The following is a 26,572-nucleotide window of genomic DNA, read 5'->3' on the forward strand; positions in this document are numbered from 1 at the left end:
AAAGCACTCACAAACTTCTACAGATGCACAATCGAGAGCATCTTGGCGGGCTGTATCACCGCCTGGTATGGCAACTGCACCGCCCTCAACCGTAAGGCTCTCCAGAGGGTAGTGAGGTCTGCACAACGCATCACCGGGGGCAAACTACCTGCCCTCCAGGACACCTACACCACCCGATGCTACAGGAAGGCCATAAAGATCATCAAGGACATCAACCACCCGAGCCACTGCCTGTTCACCCCGCTGTCATCCAGAAGGCGAGGTCAGTACAGGTGCATCAAAGCTGGGACCGAGAGACTGAAAAACAGCTTCTATCTCAAGGCCATCAGACTGTTAAACAGCCACCACTAACATTGAGTGGCTACTGCCAACACACTGTCAATGACACTGACTCTACTCCAGCCACTTTAATAATGGGAATTGATGGGAAATGATGTAAATATATCACTAGCCACTTTAAACAATGCTACCTTATATAATGTTACTTACCCTACATTATTCATCTCATATGCATACGTAGATACTGTACTCTATATCATCGACTGCATCCTTATGTAATACATGTATCACTAGCCACTTTAACTATGCCACTTGGTTTACATACTCATCTCATATGTATATACTGTACTCGATATCATCTACTGTATCTTGCCTATGCTGCTCTGTACCATCACTCATTCATATATCCTTATGTACATATTCTTTATCCCCTTACACTGTGTATAAGACAGTAGTTTTTTTTTTGGAATTGTTAGTTAGATTACTTGTTCGTTATTACTGCATTGTCGGAACTAGAAGCACAAGCATTTCGCTACACTCGCATTAACATCTGCTAACCATGTGTATGTGACAAATAAAATTTGATTTGATTTGGGCTGCTCTGGATCACCCTGTACGACAGCATGTTCCAGTTCCCGCCAATATCCAGAATCTTCGCACAGCCATTGAAGAGTGGGACAACAATCCAAAGACCACAACAGTCTGATCAACTCTAAGCGAAGATGTGTCGCACTGCATGAGGCAAATGGTGGTCACGCCAGATACTGACTGGTTTTCTGATCCACAGCACAAAAAAAAAGGTGTCCTCGACCAAGAAATGCATTTCTTTATTCCCAGTCATGTGAAATCCATTCATTAGGGTCTAATTTATTTATTAAGCTAATTTCCTTATATGAACTATAACTCAGTAAAGTCTAAGAAAACACCAGATATTTCTTTTGCAATACTCTTGTTATCTTGTACTTGAGTTCCAGCAATTTAACATCACATTTTACTCAGTTTTGTTCACTCCACCCTACTATATTCAATGTAGTGCTTTGACACATTTAGTGGCTATTTTTTAAATTCCAAAAGTTAATTGTTTTTCATAAAACAACTGCCATGGATTGCCATGATTGTCCCATTATATTATACAATTTGCCCCAGTCTATATAACATTCAAATATAGAATTTCAAATGGCAAAAAAAATAAACAACTAAAATTGTAGATCCATTTCTCTACATTGTACTTTAAGGCTCCTTTAACACATACTTTCAACATAGACATGGAATACAAAAATCAACATAGAAAAAGCATAACTGTATATTGAAGTGTACATGAATAGAAAAAAATCTAATAAAAACATTGAGGACAAATTATTTTCTGTTTCTGGGAAAAGTAAAACAGTTCTTTCCTCCTCCATGACAATATGTCATGTCCATGTTAGGTCATTCTTTTGCATTGTGTTGATGAATGTTGTAATGAATTCAAGGCACTCCATCAAGTCTATTCTTGCGTTGCTGTTATCTTATCCTGGTAAAGAGGTTTAAAACGGACACCGATTCCTGAATAAAAAGAGGAAAAAGTTCATTTAAAATCACAGGACAACAAGAAAGTAAAACATAGACAAGTACTGTAATTTAAGAGCAGATTTGAGTGTAGTGTGTACTGTACACAAATGTGAAAAATCAACTCCGCTTTAGCACCTTTGTTGACCGTGTTTTACTAAAGAGATTCCAGAAGCGTAGCGTTTCATCACCAGCCCCTGTGACAATGGCCTCACCATCAGGAGACATTGCCTTCATAGTGCAGGGGATAGACAATATCAGAACATTAGGAAAAGCTAGGAGGTTAGGAACATCAAAACAAGACAATGTTACTTACCAGGTAGAGTACCCTGTACGAGTGTCCGGTAAGCTTGGCTACTTGACTGAGTGCAGGATATTTCCACACCAGGATCTGATTCTGAGAGTAACCATGTGTGCTGACCTATAGAAAAGGGAGAGTGCCACCAGACCATCAAAGTGCCATCAAGGTTTAAATAACATTATAGGATCACCATCACAACACTGAGTGGTACATACCAGTTCATTGGCATGTTTCGACCATGCCAGGTTGCAGACCTGCGAGCCTGTGTCCATGCACTGCAGTGGCTGTGCGGTGAGCGTGTTCCAGAAGCGAATGCAGCGGTCAGCCGTTCCTCCCCCAGACGCCAGCAGCCCGTGCTGGTGGGGGGACCAGGCGATGGCTTTGACTGCAGCTAGGTGATCCGTGTACTGCTGCATTGGTGCCGTACTAGAGTGGTTCCACACAAGCAGCTGAGAGAAATGCAGGCCATAACCAGAACAGACATACATGGTTGGTGAGGTTGTTATGTTGTAAACTTAGCTAATCAATGTTAAAAGCCATTTCTAAGGGATATGGACACAGAGTCATGATATATGCTATTATACCTTATTGTCGTTGCCCCCAGAGGCAAGCAGCTGGTGGTCTGTACTCCACTTCAGACCACATACTTCCTGCCGGTGACCCTGCAACTGACGGTCAGACTGGAGAGGTGGTGTGCGAATGTCCCTCTGCAGGATCATACGGTCTCGACTACCTGATGACAACTGGTCTGCGTTCCATGCCAGTGCACCTGTGGAAGATAAGACATGGGAATGGTGAGGGAGAGACCAATGAAATGAACAACTAGTATGCTACATCTATAACAGGGAATTTCCACTGAGTGCTCACCAACTCTAGCAGTGTGACCCTCTAGTGTAAAGAGCTTTTTGCCAGCTGCTGCATCCCAGATCTGTACGTAGCCTTTGTGAGTCCCCACCGCCACATGATTGCCCTGAATCAGAAACGCACAGCATTGGAGTCAGGAAACCACACACACAAAAAACAGCTAGAGCAAGTAAAAAGTGTTATGGTGGGATTTACAAACTGCAGATATAGAGTTTAACTCACTCTCTCTGACCAGCCCACGGACGTAACAGAATTTCCCTCCACTGATAAGTCACACAGACGAGTTACCTGGAAAGACAAATCAATGCTCTCTGAGGGTTTGTATAGAAATGAACACCATGTGGAATGAGAGGCTAATTAAATCATATGCACATGTATTTGTCACACAAGCAGTACCTGGCTGGTGCAGGCACTCCAGAGATAGACGCATGTGCCTAAGCCAACACTCAGCACATTTAAAGCAGACCAGTCCACAAGGTTGAGGTAGAAGTCATCCTGTAGTTCTGGAGCATCCAAGACCTTGAATGGGATCTTTGAGATTTTACGAGTCTGCTTCCTGGGTGACCGTAGCAACTTCTGACTGCACAGAAAGAAAACAAACCAAATGAAAAAACATTGATTTGAAGTTAACAGTAACCACCCTGCATCTTTACAGAGACACCAACTTATGAATTTACCTTTTGCTACTGACAGGTGACAATGAGTAGGGAGAGATGCCATTGTCCTCATCTGTTGTGCTCCTAGCACTGAGTGAGTACTGCACATAAAGGAAAAGATTTGGGTCAGACCTTGCTCCAGAATAACTTCATGTAGCTTGGAAACAAATTAGATTCTTACACTGAAGAGACTCCTCTTTTCCGGCGTGGATGGCTGCAACCGTCTGTCCTCTGTCTGGGGGTCCTGAACTTTGTCAATGCCTGCTCCGAGCAGCTCATTTTTCAGCAAAGCCGAGTAGGCCAGCCCATCTGCTAATACAGAACCACAGTTACATTAACTACTATAATGTATGCCGTTCTTAAATGTTAGTAATTTCATCTGATGTGGCATAGTTTGTCATGTAACTTACCTTTGCTGCTATCAGATGTCACATCCTTTGTTTTTCTATTCGGACTTGGTGATTTCTCATTCTCCTAAAAAGACAGATCACATACACATTTCTCAATGAGCTGACTAAATGTATCAATAAAATCATCTATAGTGAGGTAATGTATTATAATTGATAGGGTATTAAAGAGGTTTAAGTGACATATACATTGATTCTGTGGAAGTTGATGTTCCAGTTGGCCCCTGCACGGGATGGGATGAACCTGTCACCATGCTTGCTGGGAGAGGACATCGGGGAGTTGTTGGGCGTCAGGTTTCGCATCACTTCGGTCACCTTCTGTACAATGACAACGTGTAAAATAATGACTAATAATGAATCATGCCAAGTAAATGGTGAACCAACAAGTGCCAGTGCCCTTTTAAAATAACATTGTTCTAATAGTATTTCATCACTGCGCCACTTTGGTTAGGTGAGACACACCTTCCTTTTAATAACCCTTCAGAAATGTTCCCAGTAATATAATAAATGCGAGAGTGGCATGATAATGAATACTTACAATGGGGCTGGTGTTTTCGTTCTGAATGTTGATCTGCCGAAGCAGGCGACGTTGATACTCTTGGTCCATAGTAGTGGTAGTGCCTCGCTGGCTGGATCTTGATTGGAAAGCCACAGTTAAAAGAGCAGTCTACTGCTGGCACTGATCCTCTGCACTTTGCATGCCAGGTATTTTTTTTTACCAAGTTAACAGAAACAACACCACCAAAGAAAATAGGGTTCAGTCTACGTCGATGACATTTCACTAAACCACAGATAGCTAGCTAACTTCACTAAAGTCCGGAAAATAGACAGGGAGCCTTCCCGTCTGCTTGGTAACGTTAGCAAACTAAGCTAACTCTGATAAGCTACCAAATACCAAACACATTGTCTTGGACACGGAAGTAAATATTTTTAAATCGAGTGCAGGTGTCAGGACACACCAGTATATATATGTTTTTATCTTATTCACGAGCAACTGAAAAGCAATAATGTAGAATGAAAGAAGTAAAAGTTATGTGTGCTAGCTTGTTAGCTGGCTAGCATAAAATGTTACTGACCAAATTGCAATGCATTGTGGGAAATGCTTACGTAGCTAAGCTGTTCAAATCAAAACACTGAACAGTCACACGTTGCCAGAGGAGAAGAATGCTGCTGCAACTAGCTAACGTCTGTTTGGTGAATTCTGAAAACGCACATAAGCTATGTCGTTAGGTTAGCTAATCAACGTAACTACTTCCTTTGCTAACAGTATACACAGGTTAGATAGCAAGCAAATAGTTTAGCTAAAAAAAATACTCATAACCAGAGCCATCTATGTATCTTAATAAATGGCTGTGCTGATAACACCCATGGAATTATAATGAGTTAGCGTTATCTAGCTCAAATTTGAGCTTGAAAACATAGCAGTTAGCTACATGCATGTCTCCATTTTGATGCTGTAGCTAGATTCGACACTAAGCCATGGAGAGTTCTATGAAGAAAGCTGTTGTGGAACGGAGGTCGAGGCTTCTGTATCTGTCCATGAGGCGTAGAGAGAAGATTAGAAAAGCCATCATGGATAAACGGATGGAAATCCAACGGCATATCAGACATAGAATGTATATCCTCAACAAAATGAAGAGGCTTGCACATACAGTAAGTAACAATTTCATGTGGAATCAACCTGACATAAGGTAAAGTGACTATCAAGAGAACACATGCAGTATTTCAAAGACAAAATCAAATATCCTAGGAGATTCAAACATCCCAACTTTTAACAGTTTTTCAATGAGTAAAAAGTGGCAATTCAAATATCCATAACTGCTATCTTTTCTTTTAGTTTCAGCCACCACCAAGCTCACCTTCAAGACCATCCTCCCCCTCAAGACCCTCACCCATGAGACATTACTCACCTGCAGAGCCTAAATCAGACTGGTGGGAGAGGGTTGTGACTAAGGAGTTCCATCCTCAAGACTGGCTCACCACATTCCATCTGACCAAGGACACATTTGACCAACTCTGTGACCAGCTCAGACCGGAAGTAAAAGATCCTACCTGTCATGTCTCTCTGGAGAAACGCGTGGCAATGGTTATATTACGGTTGGCCACCAACTTGGACTATCTCTCTATTGGTGACCTACTTGGCACGAGCAGCACCACAGTAATCAAATGTGTACGAGACGTATGCAATATCATTGTGACAGTGCTGAAGCCACTCTTCATTCATCAGCCAAGTGAACAGGAGCTGGAGGAAATTGCTGCTGCGTTCAACACACAGTGGGGTTTCCCTCATTGTGTGGGTGTCATTGATTCCCTTCACATTTCTGTGAAATCTCAAAGCCAAACCAGTGATGGCTGGAACAGCAAAGGATGGCCCTCCACAGTGGTGCAGGGAGTTGTGAATGGACATGGTCACTTCTGGGACATCCGTGTAGGCTTTTCAGGCAGCACTGATGATGCAACCATACTGCAGGGCTCTGAACTATGGATGTTGGCGAGAGAAGGGGGACTGTCACCGAAGCCACCTCACAAACTCATGGGCCAACCTCTTGGCTTTGTGCTGTTGGGTGATGCAGCCTTCCCTTTGCAGACCTGGCTGCTCAAATGTTATCCAGAGTCACCTCAACTAACACCTCAGCAACGTGCATTTAATACTCAGCTAAGCCATGCACGGACCCCTATTGAGGGTACCTTTCGTCGCCTAAAAGCCCGCTGGCAGTGCTTAAAGCGCAACAACAGCAATGCTGCCCTGATCCCTGTGATGACTCAGGCATGCTGCATTCTACATAATATGTGTGAGATGAATAATGATCCCTTTATGGAGAAGTGGCTTGAAGAGTCGAGCCAAAGCCTTTCCCAGCCGTGTGACCTAGCTCCTGCATGTCTGGATGACTCCAATGGCGAGGCAGTGAGGTCTTTGCTATGTGATTACCTTCATCAGCTACCAGAATCACAGAAGCAGGGCAGTACACATACAGCGCCACCTGACCTGGTAGACTCTCGCCCAGTCACACTCTCTGAGTGTGCTGAAGCAGTCAACATATTAACTACACTAGACTGACAATGTTGATCTGTTACATCTGTAATCCTACTTTTCAAATGCATTGAGAAGTGATGTATGTATATTATGGACAGTATGTGCATGTCTGCCATGAAGCATCCATATCTATTTTTAAAAAAAAATATAAAATATGGTTACTTGTTGTTTCCTAACTGACTCAAAGCCCAGAAATGTGAAAACGTTTCTATAAAACTGACCCCTGAAGTATGACTTGAACAGCATTGATTGACAAAGACAATATTTACATGAAACAATTTAATACAGTCAACCTACAAAAATGTATAGAAAAAGCTGTTGGTCTAGATGCATATGGAGAGGAATGATCCATGAGGTTGTGGAGTCAGTTACTCAGTGGCTTGCTGCATGATCACCGAACACATACTCAGCATCTGCAGGTACTCATCTGCACCATCCACTAAACACTTGTCGACCACCTGAAAAATGAGACAAATCAATAAGTCACTACTACTGTAAAATAAGATTAACATCAATGTGGCAGTTATGCCATTTTGAAAAACCTACTGCCATCTTTTCCGTGATGGCAGACTTCTGCTTGTCATTCAGCTCTTCCTCTATGATGGCTTCGTGTAGCTGGTTGATGATCTGTGTGGCAGCATAGCCCTCATCTACCATGTTCTGTAAGTGGCAGAATGGCCGGGTGATTAGTCTGACAGAAAGCTGCTACATTAAGTGTCATGCAGTTAGATTTTTGATCCCTATGTAATGAAGCTGCAATAAAAAGTGAATGTGCATACCCGAACAGCAATCTCTAGTTTTTCAAATGTTCCCTTGTAACAGATTTTGAGCAAATTGTCAATCATCTTGGGAGGAACAACCTTAGAGAGGAATGTCAGCAAAGTTGGATACCTCTTGACTAGACTGCAGTGCATAAAACAGGCAACCATTGTTGATGAGTGAAATACAATAAAAGCACTCACCCCAGCTATCTCTATGACCGCACTCTCCGTGATCTCATTATCTGTGTTCAGCCGTGCAGCACTTTGAAGAAAGGTTATGGCTTTTCTAAGATCCCCTTCTGAAACCTTCACCAACGCTGCAATACCCTGCAGGAAAACAGAATGGAAGATGATTTTTATTAGCTTTTATTTAACAAGGCGAAAAACACATTGAGACCTAGGTCTCATTTGCAAATGTGCCCTGGGAACAATACAGAAAATTAAATTATATACAATTTAAAACAAAAAATAAATAAATAGCAAATATTATATACAGAAAAACATAACACATTTATCAATATAAAAATCCCTTTCTCCTAAACTGACCCAGAGACGACACCACATCCAAATGAAAAGTTATTTGGAGATTATTCCACATGATAGGGGCCTGATAGGAAAAGACAGATTTACCCAGCTCTGTGGATATATGTGGAGTCTCCAGCATTAACCAATCCTGTGATCTAGTGTTGTAATCAGAGTTTCTATATTTCCACAATGATGTGAAGTCAATTGTAGTTTCAGTTAGGCTTTATAAACATAACAGAATAATGAAGTGACCTACGTGTTTTTAGCAAGGTCCAACCAACTTTATGATAAAAACATCATTGTCAAAACGGTTTGATGTTACAAAATGAAGTGTTTATTTTATTTAACCTTTATTTAACCAGGTAGGCTAGTTGAGAACAAGTTCTCATTTACAATTGTGACCTGGCCAAGAATAAAGCAAAGCAGTTCGACACATATAGCAACAGAGTTACACATGGAATAAACAAACATACAGCCATGGCAGCAAAGTAATTACAATATACCAATTAAACACTGGAGTGATTGATGTGCAGAAGATGAATGTGCAAGTAGATACTGGGGTGCAAAGGAGCAAGATAAATAAATACAGTATGGGGATGAGGTAATTGGATGGGCTATTTACAGATGGGCTGTGTACAGGTGCAGTGATCTGTGAGCTGCTCTGACACCTGGTGCTTAAAGCTAGTGAGGGAGATATGAGTCTCCAGCTTCAATGATTTTTGCAGTTCGTTCCAGTCATTGGCAGCAGAGTACTGGAAGGAAAGGTGGCCAAAGTAGGAATTGGCTTTGGGGGTGACCAGTGAGATATACCTTCTGGAGCGCGTGCTGCTATGGTGACCAGTGAGCTGAGATAAGGCGGGGCTTTACCTTTGGTGACAAAACATATGGCACTGTGATAGACTGCATCCAGTTTGTTGAGTAGAGTGTTGGATGGTCAGTTTTACGAGGGTATGTTTGGCAGCATAAGTGAAGAATGCTTTCTTGTGATATAGGAAGCCGATTCTAGATTTAATTTTGGATTGGAGATGCTTAATATGAGTCTGGAAGGAGAATTTACAGTCTTACCAGACACCAAGATATTTGTAGTTAACCACGGGGGGCGGCAGGGTAGCCTAGTGGTTAGAGCGTTGGGCTAGTAACCGGAAGGTTGCAAGTTCAAATCCCCGAGCTGACAACGTACAAATCTGTTGTTCTGCCCCTGAACAGGCAGTTAACCCAGTGTTCCTAGGCCGTCATTGAAAATAAGAATTTGTTCATAACTGACTTGCCTAGTTAAATAAAAGGTAAAAATAAATATTCTAAGTCAGAACCGTCCAGAGTAGTAATGCCTGACGGGCAGGTGTGAAGAGCATGCATTTAAGAGCAATTGGAGGCAACGGAAGGAATGAAGCTCGTCTGGAGGTTAGACAGCACAGTGTCCAAAGAAGGGCCAGAAGTATACAGAATGGTGTTGTCTGCATAGAGGTGGATCAAAGAATCACCAGCAGCAAGAGCAGCAGCAACATCATTGATGTATACAGAGAAGAGTCAGCCCGAGAATTGAACCCTGTGACACCCCCATAGAGACTTCCAGACAACAGGCCCTCTGACAACAGGCCCTCCAATTTCACCAACTACTTCTCTGTCTGAGAAGTAGTTGGTGAAACAGGCGAGGTAGTCATAACCAAGGTCTGCCGATAAGAATGTGGTGATTGACAGAGTCAAAAGCCATGGTCAGGTCGATGAATACAGCTGCACTTAACCGCCTTATCGATGGCGGTTAAGATATCGTTTTAGCCTCTTGACGTGGGATTCGAAATGGTCGGTAATGTTAACTTGGCTTTCTAAGGTCTTTCTAAGGTCTTCGAAAGCCAAGTTAACAGCCATTTCCGACCATTTCGAATCCCACGTACCTTCTCCGCTATGCAATCTGGTTTCACAGCTGGTCATGGGTGCACCTCAGCCACGCTCAAGGTGCTAAACGATATCTTCAGACAGGGTAGGATAGATATAGGTTTGTTATGGTTTGGGTCTAGTGTCTCCACCTTTGAAGAGGTGGATGATCACGGCAGCTTTCCTATCTTTGGGAATCTCAGACGATACGATACGTTTTTGTGCTGGTCAAGGGCAGTCAGGTCTGGAGTGAACCAAGGGCTATATCTGTTCCTGGTTCTACATTTTTTGAAAGGAGCATGCTTATTTAAGATGGTGAGAAAGGTACTTTTAAAGAATAACCAGGCATCCTCTACTGACGGGATGAGGTCAATATCATTCCAGGATACCCCGGACAGGTCGATTAGAAAGGCCTGCTCGCTGAAGTGTTTTAGGGAGCGTTTGACAGTGATGAGGGGTGATCGTTTGACCGCAGACCCATTACGTATGCAGGCAATGAGGCAGTGATCGCTGAGATCATGGTTGAAAACAGCAGAGGTGTATTTGAAGGACAAGTGGGTGAGGATGATATCTATGAGGGTGCCCGTGTTTACGGATTTGGGGTTGTACCTGGTAGGTTCATTGATCATTTGTGTGAGATTGAGGGCATCAAACTTATATTGTAGGATGGCCGGGGTGTTAAGCATGTTCCAGTTTAGGTCACCTAGCAGCACGAGCTCTGAAGATAGTTGGGGGGCAATCAATTCACATATGGTGTCCAGGGCGGTCTATAGCAAGCGGCAACGGTGAGAGACTTGTTTCTGTGTGCTATGATAAATTGTGTCCAAAGGGCTTCAAAATACTGGTAGCTGCATTCATGTATATAATATCGCCATAATCTATAACAGAAATACTGTAAGTGTGGAATGAATATTTGTTTTCTACTATTTAATGAAAGGCAAGTCCTATTCCTATGGAAGAAGCCCAACTAATTCTTAATTTCTTGACTTATTCCTCAACATGCTTTTTAAAAGATAGCTTTACCTCAATCCAGATGCCCAGATATTTAAAGGCGGGGACACGATCAATTGGGGCACCATCTAACATACTTATGTGTAAAACATCAGTTACATTACATGATTTGGAAAATAACATGTACTTGGTTTTAACAGTATTTAGTTACAACTTCTCGTCAACCAAGACCTTCTGCAAGGTAGTAAAAGCAGATTGAGGAGTTAGAGCCTGAGCTGCCGTAGGGGCAGTAGCTTATACAACAGTGTACGCAGATGACTGTTACAGTTTTGTACAGATAGACAAATGCCGCTAATACAAATAGTGAAAAGAACTGGACCAAGAATCGAACCCTGTGTGACACCTTTTGTTATGTCTAGAAATCCGGATTTAACCCCATCAGTAAGTATACACTGTTCTGTCTTTTAAATAATTCTCAAACCAGCTGCAAGCAGTCCGGTCTAAGCCAATCATAGAGTTTCTGAATAAGTAAGGTGTGATCCAGTGTTGAATGCCTTGGACAGGTCAATGAAGAAGGCAGCAGTGTTTCTTCGTATCTAAACAATTTATGACATAATTTAAAACCATAGAAGTAGTAGAGATGATACTATGACCTGGTGTGAACCTGGACTGTTTTACACTCAGAAAAGATGTAGCAGTTAAAAGGGATCCAGCTGAGTATTAATCAATGATTCCAGGATTTTTTCTAGGCAAAAGAGTTTGGTAAGGGGAAGATAATTATTTAGATCACTCAGGTTGCCACTTTTATGTAGAGGAAGCACATGGGCCGCCTTCCAAACTCTAGTGATAGTACCAAATATAATTGTAAAACAATGATGATGCAGTGTGTACAGTTGTAATCATTACCTCCTTTGAGTACTTGAGATTCTCCTTGTCACAGATATCCAGCAGGCGCTCTTCTTGGACCTGATTTGCTAGAGGTTTGAAGCGGAATTTGGAGCATCTGGATGTCAAGGGCTCAATAATCCTGGAAATGAAATCACAGCCAAAAATGGGCTTAGCTACAGATTTAACATTTATTACATCATATTGTAAAGTGTCTCAAAGTGTTTGTAATGTTATGTAAAAAAAATACAACTTATAGATTTCATATTCTAGAGTGCCTCTTGGAATAAGAAGCCCAATTGACCTGCTGACGTAGTTGCAGATGAGACAGAAGCGGGTGGTCCGGGACTCCTTCTCCATGGTGCGTCTGAGAGCAGCCTGAGCAGCATTGGTCATTGAGTCAGCCTCATCCAGGATGATGATCTTAAAGGGTGGGCATGGTTTCCCACTGTCAGAGGTAAGGAATGGAAAGAGGCTTTAATATCCTAATTTAACATGAACAATATGCTGACTGTTATAGGGGGTAAGGAAAGTACATCTATTATATGATCTGATTTGTTGTGTAGATTGAGCTTGCTACATGTGTGTTTGGGGGGTATGTGCATGTAATGAAGGTTAAGGAAACTGGTACTTGCTCAGTGCGGTGGCCTGCTACAGTCAGCTGGGCAAATCTCTTGACTTTCTCTCTCACCACCTGAATCCCTCTCTCATCGGAGGCGTTCAGCTCCAGCACTCTCTGTCGGTACAGCTCTGGCCTGTGGAAAGAAACGGAAACTGAAAACTTACTGTGGTGTAGACAAGCACTGGAACCCACAAATGCAGATCTGCATCAGTTGGGAGTTGGAATGCAGTAATCTGGAAAGCTGGTGAGTCACTCTCACCCATAAAGTTCCCTGGCTGCAGCCAGGATGGTGGAGGTCTTTCCTGTTCCAGGTGGTCCATAGAACAGCAGATTGGGGAGCTGTAACAGAAATCATGTAATATTCAAACAGAATCCCAGGCAGACAGTATTTACCCTAAGCATATAAAGTCACTACTCGCGGAATTGAAGAGGCTACTTACATCAGCGCCCTCTATAGTCTTCTTCAGCACAGCAACCACCTCCTCTTGAAACACCACGTCTTCCATACATTTTGGTCTACTTTAAACAGCCAAACAAGGGTTTTCAGTGTAGTTGATAAAATTAATGCAGGGTTTTCTTTCTGACTAAACATATTAAGCCACTTTAATTATCACCAAGATATTTGTCTGCAGCTACCGAATAGCATTTCTATTATTTGGGTGTCTGTAATTATATTCTATGAATGAAGATTCTCAAGGGCTTATACTACAGACGCTGAGAAATTGAACTTACTATTTCTCTACCCAGGGCACAGATTTCTGCTTCTTCTCTCCACTGGTCCCTGTACCTTTCTCTTTCAGAGGTCTGGTGCCTGGAGTTGATGTTCCTTTCAAAAACGCCTGCATGGCTCTTCCTTGAAAATAGGATTTAGAAAACAGATCACTGCCCATTAGTCACTGAGTCATACTTGACTGTCTTGAGTGTCAAAGAGGGTGACGTTCACCTCTTTCTTTGACAAGCTAGCTAACGTTAGCTGGCTAAACAATAACAACCACCAGTTAGCTAGCTCGCAGAACAGTTAGCAAGTAGCAACAGTGCTCAGGAGCTAGTTATATAGCTTCGGTAATAAGAACAAACTTACCCAAAATTGATTGAAACCAGACGTTACAGTAAACTTACACCGTTTAAAATAATTAGGAATATGTAGCTAGATAAAATGCGTTGACATTCGGAATGTGTAATCTGTTGACATGTGTGGTTGATTTCCCGCCCTGACGGTTGTCACTAGTTACCATAGCCACAAAATTAGAATTATGTCTAAAACCCCGCCTATTTATAAAATGTATCTTCTTAAAATCAGACCCTAGGCGTAACCCTAACCTTAAATGAACGGCTAACCTTATGCCTAACATTACATTAAAATCAAAAAGCATTTTTCTTTTATTTTCATTTTTTTTTTTACAACACAGCCAATGTTGACTTTGTGGCTGTTGTAACTAGCGACAACCCGCCCTGATGGAGAAGATGCGACTCCTTCTTCCGCCTACGATATGTTTTTCCTCCAATCAGAGAGTTGAGCGACGGGAACGTTTTTAATATTCAAGGTGTCTTCTTCTCTTCATCCGTCCCCTCATCTAGGAAGGTAGTTCATGTTGTACTACTATCGAATGATGTATTTAAAATAACATGGTGATTAAAAAAGTACAATTATGCCATGGCATTGTTTAATACTCGTTTTTTATTGGCTTGAAGGGCATTCTAGAGCGTGCATCATTTTCTTATGACACACGGTATATCGGCACCGTAGAATTAGTCTTTAATTCATACTTACATCTTAAAAGCAAAAGTCGAGTTGAAAACATGATTGGTATTGTTGAATTCGATTATCATAATAGAAAGCTAGGGCCGATGGTTTAGTTGGCTAAAATAGCAAGTCTGTTTGATTACCACAGTACCTATTGTAGCTATCTATTAAACTTGCTAGCTACTTCAGATGTTGAACACATTTCTACTGGCAAATGAATGAACATATTTCTAGTGGCAAATGTGTTGAATTATAGCCATGGTATAAAAGGGATAATGATCAACTAGGGGCTCAATGCTTTCTCTGGAAAATAACGCAACTCCTTGGAAGGTAATTTCAACTCAGTTATTACATCGTCATGGGAAACACCTTTGACGTCCTTCAACATTATTTTCCATAGAACGCATAGCCACTCGTTGATTATCCCTTACACATTTTCATGTTGTATGCCTCATCACCAGTCACGACCAGCTGTCAGTTATTCATTATTGTCGCCTGGGGTAATGGAGTGACCATTTCTATTTCTATGGGAGTGACATTAGGGGCGCAGATGTCTATGGGGCGGCTGCTCGATGCTCGTCTCCTAGGCAATCGCCACGGTCCCAAGGGCAACGACGTGTGGTAAGAAGATAATGCCCTTGGCTTGCACGTTTGTTTTCATCAAAATGTGGGACAGAGTAGTAGAGGGATGGGTTGACCTTGTTGTATTGAATCATGCTTTCTTGCATGACATTACGCTATTAATACTATCTGTATTAATACAGCCAGTGATGGGGAAGCTACTATGAAAATATAGGTTACCAAGCTACCGTGTTACTTCACAATGGAAGAAGTTATGCTACACCAAAGCTACCCTAAAGAAAAATGTTGTTTACTTAGCTGAAGTTGATTCAAACTGTTTTTGCCCAGTGAGTAGTTCCAATAGTTAGCTATACCACCACAATTGAGTTAAACTACGATCAAGCTAATGCAAAAGGTAGTTTAATTACCTGTTACATTTTTTTGCATTATTTTAGCTTAAAAATTACATTTAGGGGAATTTTATGAAGGGAAAATATTTGTTTTGGGAATTTTATACATTTCTATGTCGGATGGAAATGCCCTTGTCCTGAGCCAATTTCAATCTCTCAAAAAAAACGATATAATGATTATGAACTGAAGAATATTTATCTCAAAGCTGTGATTCATAAAAAAAAATGTGGCCTGCGATTTGGTAAAGATGTGTAAAAAACCCCAGAATGAATCAGGAATGAGCAGGTTCAGCTACACCATAAGGACCCATTATTCATGTCCTCATTACATGTAGTGCAATAAGACTTCTCATGGTCTGAAAAGCTCTCTACTTTTGATAGATTTAAACAAACTACAGTGTATTCTGAAAGTATTCAGAACCCTTGACCTTTTCCACATTTTGTTACGTTACAGCCTTATTCTAAAATGTATTAAATTATTTTCATCAATCTATATGCAATACCCCATAATGACAAAGCAAAAACAGGTTTTTACAAATGTTTGCAAAATTATGAAAAATAAAAAAATGGAAATATCACATTTAGATAAGTATTCAGACCCTTTACTCAGTACTTTGTTGAAGCACCTTTGGCAGCAATTACAGTCTCAAGTCTTTGGGTATGACGCTACAAGCTTGGCACACCTGTATTTGGGGAGTTTCTCACATTCTTCTGTGCAGACTCTCTCAAGATCTGTCGGTTTGGATCGGGAGCGTCGCTGCACAGCTACTTTCAGGTCTCTCCAGAGATGTTTTTCATCAAGGATCTCTCTGTACTTTGCTCCATTCATCTTTCCCTCGAACCTGCCTAGTCAATCAGTCCCTGCCCCTGAAAATCTCCACAGCCTAATGCTGCCACCGCCATGCTTCACCGTAGAAAGAGTGCCAGGTTTCCTCCAGACGTGACGCTTGGTATTCAGGCCAAAGACTTCAATCTTGATTTCATCAGACCAGAGAATCGTGTTTCTCATGGTCTGAGTGTCCTTTAGGTGCCTTTTGGCAAACTCCAAGCAGGCTGTCATGTGTCTTTTCCTGAGGAGTGGCTCCCACCTGGCCACTCTACCATAAAGGCCTGATTGGTGTAGTGCTGCAGAGATGGTTGTTCTTCTGGAAGGTTCTCCCATCTCCACAGAGAAACTCTGGAGTTCTGTCTCTAGGAGGAGGAGTCTTGGTGGTTCCAAAATTCTTCCATTTAAGAATGATGGAGGCCACTGTGTTCTTGGGGACCTTCAATGCTTCAGAAATGTTTTGGTACCCTTCCCCAGATCTGTGCCTCGACACAATCCTGTCTCGGAGCTCTATGGACAATTCCTTTGACCTCATGGCTTGGGTTTTGCTCTGACATGCACTGTCAACTGTGGGACCTTATATAGATAGGTATGTGCCTTTCCAAATCATGTCCAATCAATTGAATTTACCACAGCTGGACTCCAATCACATTATAGAAACATATCAAGTATGATCAAATGAAACAGGATGCTCCTGGGCTCAATTTCGAGTCTCATAGCAAAGGGTCTGAATACTTATGTAAATAAGGTATTTCTATTTCATTTTAAATCTTTAATACATTTGCGAAAATGGCTAAAAACCTGTTTTCTCTTTGCCATTATGAGGTATTGTGTGTAGATTGATGAGGATTTTTAAAATCCATTTTAGAATAAAGCTGTAATCTAACAAAATGTGGAAAAAGTCAAGGGATCTGATTACTTTCCGAATGCATTGTAATTCTAAATCACCATGGTCACAACCATAAACTGTCAACTCCATCTATCTGATGGATAGAATATGAATTTTGGTTCAAATATGTTTGTTTTTATATACATTTTAGAGTCATAAAGCAAAAACAACATTTATACATTTTATACCACTTGAATTAAGAAAAATGCAATTTTTGTGTAACGTCAACTCCGTCAGAGTACTGGAAGATCTGATAGAATGGTTATGTTTATATTGGGGATTTTCAAATGGATCATGTTTCATATTTTGTGTGGCTCGTCAAATCTGCCACTGATGGCTAACCCCCTTAATATACAATTTATTTGTCAATATTCTGAAAAACAATTTAAGCAATGTTCTGCAACACATGTTTAAACTATTGAAGTATTTGCTGTGCTAAACCTAAGGGATGATGTTTGCTTTATAAATGTTTTTTTTAATATATATTCTGAATCTAGAAGAACTTACCAAAATGCTAATAGAATTAGCCCTGAGTGTACAAAACATTAGGTACACCTTCCTAATATTGAGTTGCACCACCCTTTTGCCATCAGAACAGCCTCATTTTGTCGGGGCATGGACTCTACAAGGTGTCAAAAGAGTTCCACAGGGATGCTGGCCCATGTTGATTCCAATGCTTCCCACAGTTGTGTCAAGTTGGCTGGATGTCCTTTGGGTGGTGGACCATTCTTGATATACACAGGAAACTGTTGAGTGTGAAAAAGCCAGCAGCGTTTCAGTTCTTGACACATTCAAACCAGTGCACCTGGCACCTACTACCATACCCCATTCAAAGGCATTTACATTTTTTGTCTTGCTCATTCACCCTCTGAATGGTACACATACATAATCCATGTCTCAATTGTCTCAAGGCTTAAAAATCCTTCTTTAACCTACTTCTTTCTCCCTGATTGAAGTGGATTTAACTAGTGACATCAGTAAGGGATTATATCTTTCACCTGGATTCACCTGATCAGTCTATCTATGCCATGTAAAAAGCAGGTGTTCTTAATGCTATAAAACAAAACAAAACAAATATTTGTGTTATATAGTTCAATAATCTAATGTTAGACTTAAACAATCAAAGCCTTTAAAAACTTGTTGGACAATAAATGTAAAAATGAAATGTCTTACTGAGTTGACATAAATCCAGTTAGGTGCATTTTATGAAACAAATCTAGAAATAGTAGGTTGTTCCCTTATATGGTGTGATAGCTGATACTTTGGTCTATCAAAATATATATTTCCAATGTTGTTAATATTAATAAAAAAATATTTGTGAAAAAACTAGTTGAGATTTGTCCCGTTTTTCAAGAATCCCTGATCTACATATTTAGTTTCTGTATGCTAACAGCCTATTTCAGCCTACATATTTCCATTATTAAAATGTATACTTGAAAATGAAATCGTTTACTTACAATATTATATTTTAAATGTATATGATATTATTTGATATTGTCTGCCATTTAGATTAAGCAGATTTCTTTAGAAGTAACATTTTCATCATAGCCCAAGTGGTACTGTAGCTCCATTCCAGTGGCTCTACAGCTCCAGGTTTTGTGTTATGGAATCCATTAGCCCCCTATCTCCCCAAGGCAGGTAGCTGCTCCCTGATTTGCTTCCTGGTGTCTGACTCAGCCTTTATTACAGCAAGCCGAGCATCAGCCTGAAAGCAGCGTTAGCCTCTCCTGATTGGCTCACCCAGTGAGCGTGTGTGTATCCATCCAATATTAATGACACATACACAAACTATGCTAAATTGTATTGTACTTTTTGAGGAAAATATATATTTTTTGTGGAGTTAGAGGTATCTGCAGACCCTGAAGTTACTTCCCTTCTCTCACATCATCTCTGAGGTGCTTTCGGACTGGGAGTGGCACTGTGCTTTGTGTGTGAAGGGTCCTTCAGCCTCCGGTGAGGGAGCGGATTGACGAAGGAGAGTGGTGGAGAGTAGAGCAGAGGAGGGGAGAGAGGAGAGCCGAAGCTGCACACACCCTGAGATGCTCTGCTGGCTAAGAGAGGAGGAGATGTCTCTGCAGGAGTTCCAGCAGCGTGTGGGCTGTGTCATCACACATGTCGGTGAGTGTCCTGTCTTCATCCCTCCATCAGCCATCAGCCACACTGAGGGTTGTGGGGAGGGAAGGGGTATGTACCAGGGAGAGAGAGAGGGAGCAGGGAGGTGATACCCAGCAGCTGCTCCCTGGATGGTCTCCCTATTCCAGGCAGTATCCTTAGAAATGCTCAGATATGGAATTGCTTTATAGTAGAGATACATGTGTAAATGTATGGTCTAAACTGGTAGAAATGTCAGATTTGGGCTGATCATTATAGCTGCAATTTACATAGTTAGTTCAAGGTCATAGTCAACGTTACACAAATGACCATGAAGTATGTGGTTATATCTAGTGGACCATCTGGTATGTGGATTTATATTTTATTTTTGTATAGTTTCATAATGAACACGTCATGTTCCTCACACCAGTCAGACTTCTCATACTATGCTGGTGTACTAACTAGTCATCACAGAACTTCACAGGGGTGTCATCATAGAGTGTGATTGTCAAATCAAATCACAGAGAAATCAAATTTGATTTGTCACATACACATGGTTAGCAGATGTTAATGCGCGTGTAGCGAAATGCATGTGGTGTAGCAAAATGCTTGTGATGTAGCGAAATGCTTGTGGTGCAGCGAAATGGTTGTGATGTAGCGAAATGGTTGTGGTGTAGCGAAATGCTTGTAGTGTAGCGAAATGCTTGTGATGTAGCGAAATGCTTGTGATGTAGCGAAATGCTTGTTGTCCTATGCTCCTATATTGAAAAGGATTTTCCATTATCTGATAATCCCATCCCATTCTTATCATGAATTTAATTGTAAATCACTATAACCACATTTAAGAGTTAATATGTATATCATCATGAAGATATATATACTGTATTTACTGGTTTTATTAGCTATTTAATGAAAGTCAATGTTATTAGCCACAGAAAACAGAAAACCTCATATAAATCTCTTTAGATTCCTATTTCCCCCTCTCTCAATTCCTCTTGTTGACCATCATTCCACATTCTACATCCGGGTCTTCCGGGCTGGACAGAGGAAGTAGGTTATTGTGCCACGCTGGAGATTGTTACGGAGTGTCTTCTATCATGGCTCTAGTGAGGCAGGCAGTCAGCAGCCATCCATGGGGGAGGGGACCATGCAGGCAGTTACCATAGAAACTGAGATTGCCAGGCTTGTGTGCATCAGGCCCTATTGATTTATGGAAGCAGCCTCCCCTGTGTTACTGCTTGCATCTCTCACGCCCCCAATTTATCAGAGACCCCCAATTATCGTCAGTGTCATGTTATATGTTGAGCGTTATAGATCGCTGTCGTGATAATACAGTTGAAGTCGGAAGTTTACATACACCTTAGCCAAATACATTTAAACTCAGTTTTTCACCATTTCTGACATTTAATCCAAGTAAATATTCCCTGTCTTAGGTCAGTTAGGATCACCACTTTATTTTAAGAATGTGAAATGTCAGAATAATAAGAGAGAGAATGATTTATTTCAGCTTTTACTTCTTTCATCACATTCCCAGTGGGTCAGAAGTTTATATACACTCAATTAGTATTTGGTAGCATTGCCTTTAAATTGTTTAACTTGGGTCAAACGTTTTGGGTAAGCTTCCACAAGCTTCCCACAATAAGCTGAGTGTATTTTGGCCCATTCCCCCTGACAGAGCTGGTGTAACTGAGTCCGGTTTGTAGGCCTCCTTGCTCGCACACGCTTTTTCAGTTCTGCCCACACATTTTCTATAGGATTGAGGTCAGGGCTTTGTGATGGCTACTCCAATACCTTGACTTTGTTGTCCTTACTTTGTTGTCCTTTGCCACAACTTTGGAAGTATGCTTGGGGTCATTGTCCATTTGGAAGACCCATTTGCGACCAAGCTTCAACTTCCTGACTGATGTCTTGAGATATTGCTTCAATATGTCCACATAATGTTTCTTCCTCATGATGCCATCTATTTTGTGAAGTGCACCAGTCCCTCCTGCAGCAAAGCAACCCCACAACATGATGCTGCCACCCCCGTGCGTCATGGTTGGGATGGTGTTCTTTGGATTGCACGCCTATCCCTTTTTCCTCCAAACATAAAGATGGTCATTATGGCCAAACAGTTACATTTTTGTTTCATCAAACCAGAAGACATTTCTCCAAAAAGTATGATCTTTGTCCCCATGTGCAGTTGCAAACCGTAGTCTGGCTTTTTTATGGTGGTTTTGGAGCAGTGGCTTCTTCCTTGCTGAGCAGCCTTTCAGGTTATGTCGACATAGGACTCGTTTTACTGTGGTTATAGATACTTTTGTACCTGTTTCCTCCAGCATCTTCACAAGGTCCTTTGCTGTTGTTCTGGGATCGATTTGCACTTTTCGCACCAAAGTACATTCATCTCTAGGAGATAGAACGCGTCTCCTTCCTGAGCGGTATGATGGCTGCGTGGTCCCATGGTGTTTATACTTGCGTACTATTGTTTGTACAGATGAACGTGGTACCTTCAGATGTTTGGAAATTGCTCCCAAGGATGAACCAGACTTGTGGAGGTTTACAATTGTTTTTCTGAGGTCTTGGCTGATTTCTTTTGATTTTCCCATGATGTCAAGCAAAGAGGCAATGAGTTTGAATGTAGGCCTTGAAATACATCCACAGGTACACCTCCAATTGACTCCAATTATGTAAATTAGCCTATCAGAACTTCTAAAGCCATGACATTTTCTGGAATTTTCCAAGCTGTTTAAAGGCAGGGTAAACTTAGTGTATGTAAACTTCTGACCCACTGGAATTGTGATACAGTGAATTCTAAGTGAAATAATCTGTCTGTAAACAATCGTTGGAAACATTTTTTATTTATTTATTTATTTTACTAGGCAAGTCAGTTAAGAACAAATTCTTATTTTCAATGACGGTCTAGGAACAGTGGGTTAACTGCCTGTTCAGCTCGGGGATTTGAACTTGCGGTTGCAAGTATACTAGTCCAACGCTCTAACCTCTAGGCTACCCTGCCACCCTGGCATGCTGTGCATGACTTGTGTCATGCACAAAGTAGATGTCCTAACCGACTTGCCAAAACTATAGTTTGTTAATTAGAAATTTGTAGAGTGGTTGAAAAATGAGTTTTAATGACTCCAACCTAAGTGTATGTAAACTTCCGACTTCAACTGTATGTTATTATACCAATCTGACCTAAATACTGTATCCCCAAAGTGTCCTATATAAAAGGTTCATAATGAGCTTCTCTTTACAGAAGATGATTGACTTGCTACACAAGACGCTGATGACAGTAATGTTATTCTGCTAGTGGCATTTATTCTCCATTGATTTATTTAAGATCAACGACACACCCCTCTGTTTATCTGTAAGGGATGTAGAACTGTGCAGCTTCAATCACATATTTGACATTTTAAGCCATGAGTGGGAAATGGTGAGCTTGGCAGCTGATGTCGGCAGCACTACCACAGAGGTATTATTGCAATTAAAACCTTGTAACAGGCTCCATGACTCACAGGGAGAGAGAAAGAGAGAGATTCAAGCCTTATCTGAGCTCTCATTGGTGGCAGGTGACATCATAGTTGCCAGAAAGTGAAGGCTGCGTAATTTACGGTAACGTCGTATGGATTTTATGAATGATTCATGATATGAAATGATGTTTCAAACAGAATTATTGTAATGATTAGAATTCAGACCGTAGTATTTGTCTCCAGTCACAGCTCTCCCAAGCAAATGATATTTAGAGGGAAATACATGACCTAATTGAAATGAACCTTCAAATCGTTTTCAGGAAGTTAAGGTCAGGCAAAAGTATGTTATGGTTTGTTGCCTCTATAGCAACAGAGGAATTACAGTAGCACAATGCTTCCTGTGTACTGGGAAATCCTCCATAACACACCCCAAGGATCTCTAATAGGAAGAATTACATTACCATACAGGAAAATATAAACTCAGTATTACTGGTTGAATTCTTAACCTCATTGTGTGCAAAGAATTTGGCCCACTGTAGCAGTAACCCTACTTTTGCACACTGTACTATTTAGCACAGTAGAAGAATGGAAATGTGTGGCATCAGTCACCCGTTGCTAATTGAACTAAGAGGATTAGTATTGTCTGGCCACTCATGGCTGGCCCCATATACAGTATGTGGTTAACACAGGGAAATGAAACAGTCTATAGGCCTATAGAAAAAGAAAATACAACCACTTCCAAACATGAGCACAGAATATAGACACAGCTTGCAGCTGACAGGCACCAAGGCTGGAAAACACATTCAAATGTCAGAGTAATAACTACAATATTTGGTTTCCGAAGGCATTTAGTTTCAAGCATAATTTTCACTGATAAGTGATAAGTGGCATGACAATGTACATGTTCTGCTGGCTCTTCAACACAGGCCTCTATCCTAGACGTTGTGTATTTTGTGTGAGCATGTTTATGGTTTCTCTCACCACAAATGTTGGCTAACTTGTCTGTCAATCATTTTGTTGTAACTATGGCACTGTGGTAGTTATATCCTCTTACAGTAAGCCATGAATCTATTGAAACTCTATGGACATCTGCAATGTTGGTTTGTGCAGGTTATCATAGATAGATAAATAGAAATCAGCATTGTTTTGTCCCTCCATTTATTTATGTGCCCGTCCCTCATTGGCTTAGCAGCCAAAGGGTCAGTGCTGTTCTTTAAAATCAATACCAGATGCCACCATGAGGGCCTGGTGCCATGTTATTCTGTGATACTGATAGTACATTCATAAGCCTTGGCACCGAATGAGACACAATTCAGATCTATAAAAGACTGTCCCATACGCAGAGAGGTAAACAATGGGAAGGTCAAAGGGTCATCCTCTCTCCTGTTGGAACAGCAGCCCTGGTGTTCATCATCTCAAACGGCTTGAGCAGATGTCTTCCTTCCTTACCTCTCACCTCTGAAATCATATCCCCTCACAACAATGCCGTCAACTTTATCTCCGTGTTTGGATTTTAGATTATGTGGATTTGGGATTTAATGTTTGTAGTGATTCAAGATTGTATTATTAGTCGATTTGATTTAAACAAAATTGCAATGTTACACATTGGCACAAGTGCATAGAATCTGCAGACACATCATAGGCTGTTTGTTTTTTTGTATCAGTCATAGGTCGTCAACATCTTTGAACCTCTTTAGGTCAGATAAGGGTTCCAGCCATCAATATCCCTGGTGACATAACCCCAGACAGCTCTGGGCTCTGGGTTTACCCAGCCAGGACAACCTTGTTTTTATGACGTAGGCTGTATTCACACTGCTTCCTATTTGTCCCTGCTTTACGTGAAATGGGCTCTCGACATCCTTTGGAAAACGGTTGTCCTTTTTCGCACAGTCCCCTTTGGGCTTTGGCCAGCATTTGACTTGTGCTCACAGTAACACAATGGAACAATAGTCCACCGAGCCATAAGATATGAACATATATTTGAGAGTCTGGCCTAATTTCTGACTCTAGTGTAACTACTCGAGTTCTAGAGGGCTCAGGGTGGCCCTTCAGATCAGCTCAAACCAAATGAGGTCGAGCCCCACAGCATGCTTGGGAAACCAGATGGCACATAGTGGGAAGAGAGGAGTCTTACTAGGTCAGCCTAGGACACACAGAGGGAGTACTTGGGATGACTACTCCCCATTCTCCTTCTGTGACCTTGACCCCATGACCCTCCACTCTCTGAAGGTGGGTAGGATGGTTTGCAGCAAGGTTTGCTCATCCCCCCCACAGGGCATTGTTTTTGAGAATAATTACCTCTCAAGGCCACTGTGTCGATTCATTGTAGAGAATAACACTGCAGATGTTTAGAACCTTAATCTATCTCGCAAGGGGCTGCAGTATATTGTGTGCAGTCACAGAAGACCTGATCTTTGGATCGATTTCCTATCCTCAGTGCCTCTCATGATTGAGAGATTTGATGCTCTGCTCCTGCCCTGGTAACTGAGGTTCACAGCACTAATAATTTATACATCAGATAATAGACCAGATGTTTACAACAGCTCTGAATGTGGGACAACATACTGCTAATTTATTATTGAATGATGCTGTAGCTATCTTTTTTCATGATGTTTTCACATATTTTAACATAATGTTTTTTCAGACTGGGTAGGATTGTTCCTGTCAGATAACTCAACAAATGGAAGGTAAATATATGCTATTTGGACTTGACGGACTCGGTTGTAATTTAGTCATGTACTACTTGTGAAGAGGACCAGCTGAACCTTCCAATATCTATATTTTAAAAACAGGGTGACTTTGTGTTGACATGACAACATACATGTGCGAGCCTCATTACAATAGCAGGAAGCGGTAAAAGACACTGTACTGTGTGTGTGTAACAGCTTCGCCCCTACTTGGGCCCGAACCAGGGACCCTCTGCACACATCAACAACTGACACCCTCGAAGCATCGTTACCTATCGCTCCACAAAAGCCGCAACCCTTGCTGAGCAAGGGAAACAACTACTTCAAGGTCTCAGAGCGAGTGACGTCACCGATTGAAACGCTATTAGCGCACACACCCCGCTGACTAGCTAGCCATTTCACACCGGTTACATGTGGTTATCTGACTCAGTGTGTGTGACCCTGGACCTCTTGACTACTGGTCAGAGCTCACATATACAGTACTAATCCTCACCATCCTTGTGTGTGTGTGTGTGTTTTCTGGAGGGAGGAGTGACTGCCAGATGCCAGTGGCACTAGTATAATGTGGCTTTACTGCAAACATTGGACCCATGCACTGCAGGTTTATAGTGCAGGCGTATAGCCCTGTGATTTGTCGATGTCAACCATGGGTGATGGCAAGGGCTGGCCGGCTGATCAGGCTTCAGAACTGAATAGGTCATGGTTCAGGGAGGGCTGCAGAGGACGTGGAAATGGGAAGTGTGATCTCCAGATCCAGATTTCTTATATGCTAGCATCTTGTTCCTGTTTTTCTGTTTTTAGAGCACATGTCCCAATGGTAAAGGTCATACCTCCTTCTGCTGACAGAGCCACATGGTGTTGTCATATGATGGAATTGACTCCTTGCCCTTAAGTTGAAAAACAAACAGTGCAAATGTTGTTATAATATGCTTGCAGGAGTTGCTGCTTTTGTAGTCTTTCATGCTGTTTCGTTAGCATAGTGGTTTAAAATAGATACTGTCAATATAGGGATTCAAAATCATACTGTTGAACTGAACTAAGGATAGTTCTACTCACATGAAGTAATCACTCCACCTCGATACCACTTGGGAATAGGAGTCTGGATCCTGCCATTCTCTCAGCTTGAGAGACCAACTATCTGAACATAGGCTGTGGAGACTTATCTCAAAGTCATCTAAAAAGAAAGGTGGGACATTTCACTTCTTTA

At 41.4% G+C, this 26,572-nt stretch overlaps 4 protein-coding genes across 10 annotated transcripts in view; 2 read left to right on the plus strand and 2 right to left on the minus strand.

Moving 5' to 3' along the window:
- Positions 1–1,087: 1,087 nt before the first annotated feature.
- On the minus strand, positions 1,088–6,054 carry LOC112251030 (fizzy-related protein homolog). Of its 4 annotated transcripts, XM_024421658.2 has the most exons (14): positions 5,966–6,054; positions 4,594–4,690; positions 4,245–4,373; positions 4,059–4,122; positions 3,830–3,960; positions 3,670–3,749; positions 3,389–3,572; positions 3,215–3,280; positions 2,996–3,098; positions 2,713–2,897; positions 2,344–2,577; positions 2,144–2,248; positions 1,966–2,058; positions 1,088–1,824 (listed from the first exon to the last, which is right to left on the minus strand). In XM_024421658.2, the coding sequence occupies exons 2-14, from the start codon at positions 4,660–4,662 to the stop codon at positions 1,783–1,785; spliced, it is 1,485 nt and encodes a 494-aa protein (XP_024277426.1). In that variant the 5' UTR covers positions 4,663–4,690; positions 5,966–6,054; the 3' UTR covers positions 1,088–1,782. The 4 variants fall into 4 exon arrangements, with proteins under 4 accessions (XP_024277426.1, XP_024277427.1, XP_024277425.1 ...); XM_024421659.2 differs by lacking the exon at positions 5,966–6,054 and having other exon boundaries at positions 3,830–3,957; positions 4,594–5,116; XM_024421657.2 differs by lacking the exon at positions 5,966–6,054 and having other exon boundaries at positions 4,594–5,115.
- On the plus strand, positions 5,197–7,873 carry LOC112251031 (protein ANTAGONIST OF LIKE HETEROCHROMATIN PROTEIN 1). The gene is made up of 2 exons (XM_024421662.2): positions 5,197–5,708; positions 5,893–7,873. The coding sequence occupies exons 1-2, from the start codon at positions 5,535–5,537 to the stop codon at positions 7,111–7,113; spliced, it is 1,395 nt and encodes a 464-aa protein (XP_024277430.1). The 5' UTR covers positions 5,197–5,534; the 3' UTR covers positions 7,114–7,873.
- On the minus strand, positions 7,354–13,975 carry LOC112251032 (replication factor C subunit 4). Of its 4 annotated transcripts, none has more exons than XM_024421664.2 (11): positions 13,787–13,974; positions 13,438–13,554; positions 13,146–13,224; positions 12,965–13,044; positions 12,719–12,838; positions 12,388–12,531; positions 12,105–12,225; positions 8,052–8,177; positions 7,869–7,949; positions 7,636–7,749; positions 7,354–7,547 (listed from the first exon to the last, which is right to left on the minus strand). In XM_024421664.2, exons 2-11 carry the CDS (start codon positions 13,548–13,550, stop codon positions 7,458–7,460), a joined length of 1,068 nt encoding a protein of 355 aa, XP_024277432.1. In that variant the 5' UTR covers positions 13,551–13,554; positions 13,787–13,974; the 3' UTR covers positions 7,354–7,457. The 4 variants fall into 4 exon arrangements, with proteins under 4 accessions (XP_024277432.1, XP_024277431.1, XP_024277433.1 ...); XM_024421663.2 differs by having other exon boundaries at positions 13,438–13,558; positions 13,787–13,971; XM_024421665.2 differs by lacking the exon at positions 7,869–7,949 and having other exon boundaries at positions 13,438–13,558; positions 13,787–13,975.
- Positions 13,976–18,875: 4,900 nt separating this feature from the next.
- The window catches only part of mcf2l2 (MCF.2 cell line derived transforming sequence-like 2), a 111,280-nt gene continuing 103,583 nt past the window's right edge, over positions 18,876–26,572 (plus strand). The window contains exon 1 of the mRNA XM_024421669.2: positions 18,876–19,253. Within this exon, the coding sequence (XP_024277437.1) occupies positions 19,175–19,253 (79 nt within the window). The 5' untranslated portion in view covers positions 18,876–19,174. The remainder of the gene's footprint in view (positions 19,254–26,572) is intronic.

The sequence above is a fragment of the Oncorhynchus tshawytscha genome, linkage group LG05, assembly GCF_018296145.1.
Source record: "Oncorhynchus tshawytscha isolate Ot180627B linkage group LG05, Otsh_v2.0, whole genome shotgun sequence".
NCBI classification, from domain to species: Eukaryota; Metazoa; Chordata; class Actinopteri; order Salmoniformes; family Salmonidae; genus Oncorhynchus; species Oncorhynchus tshawytscha.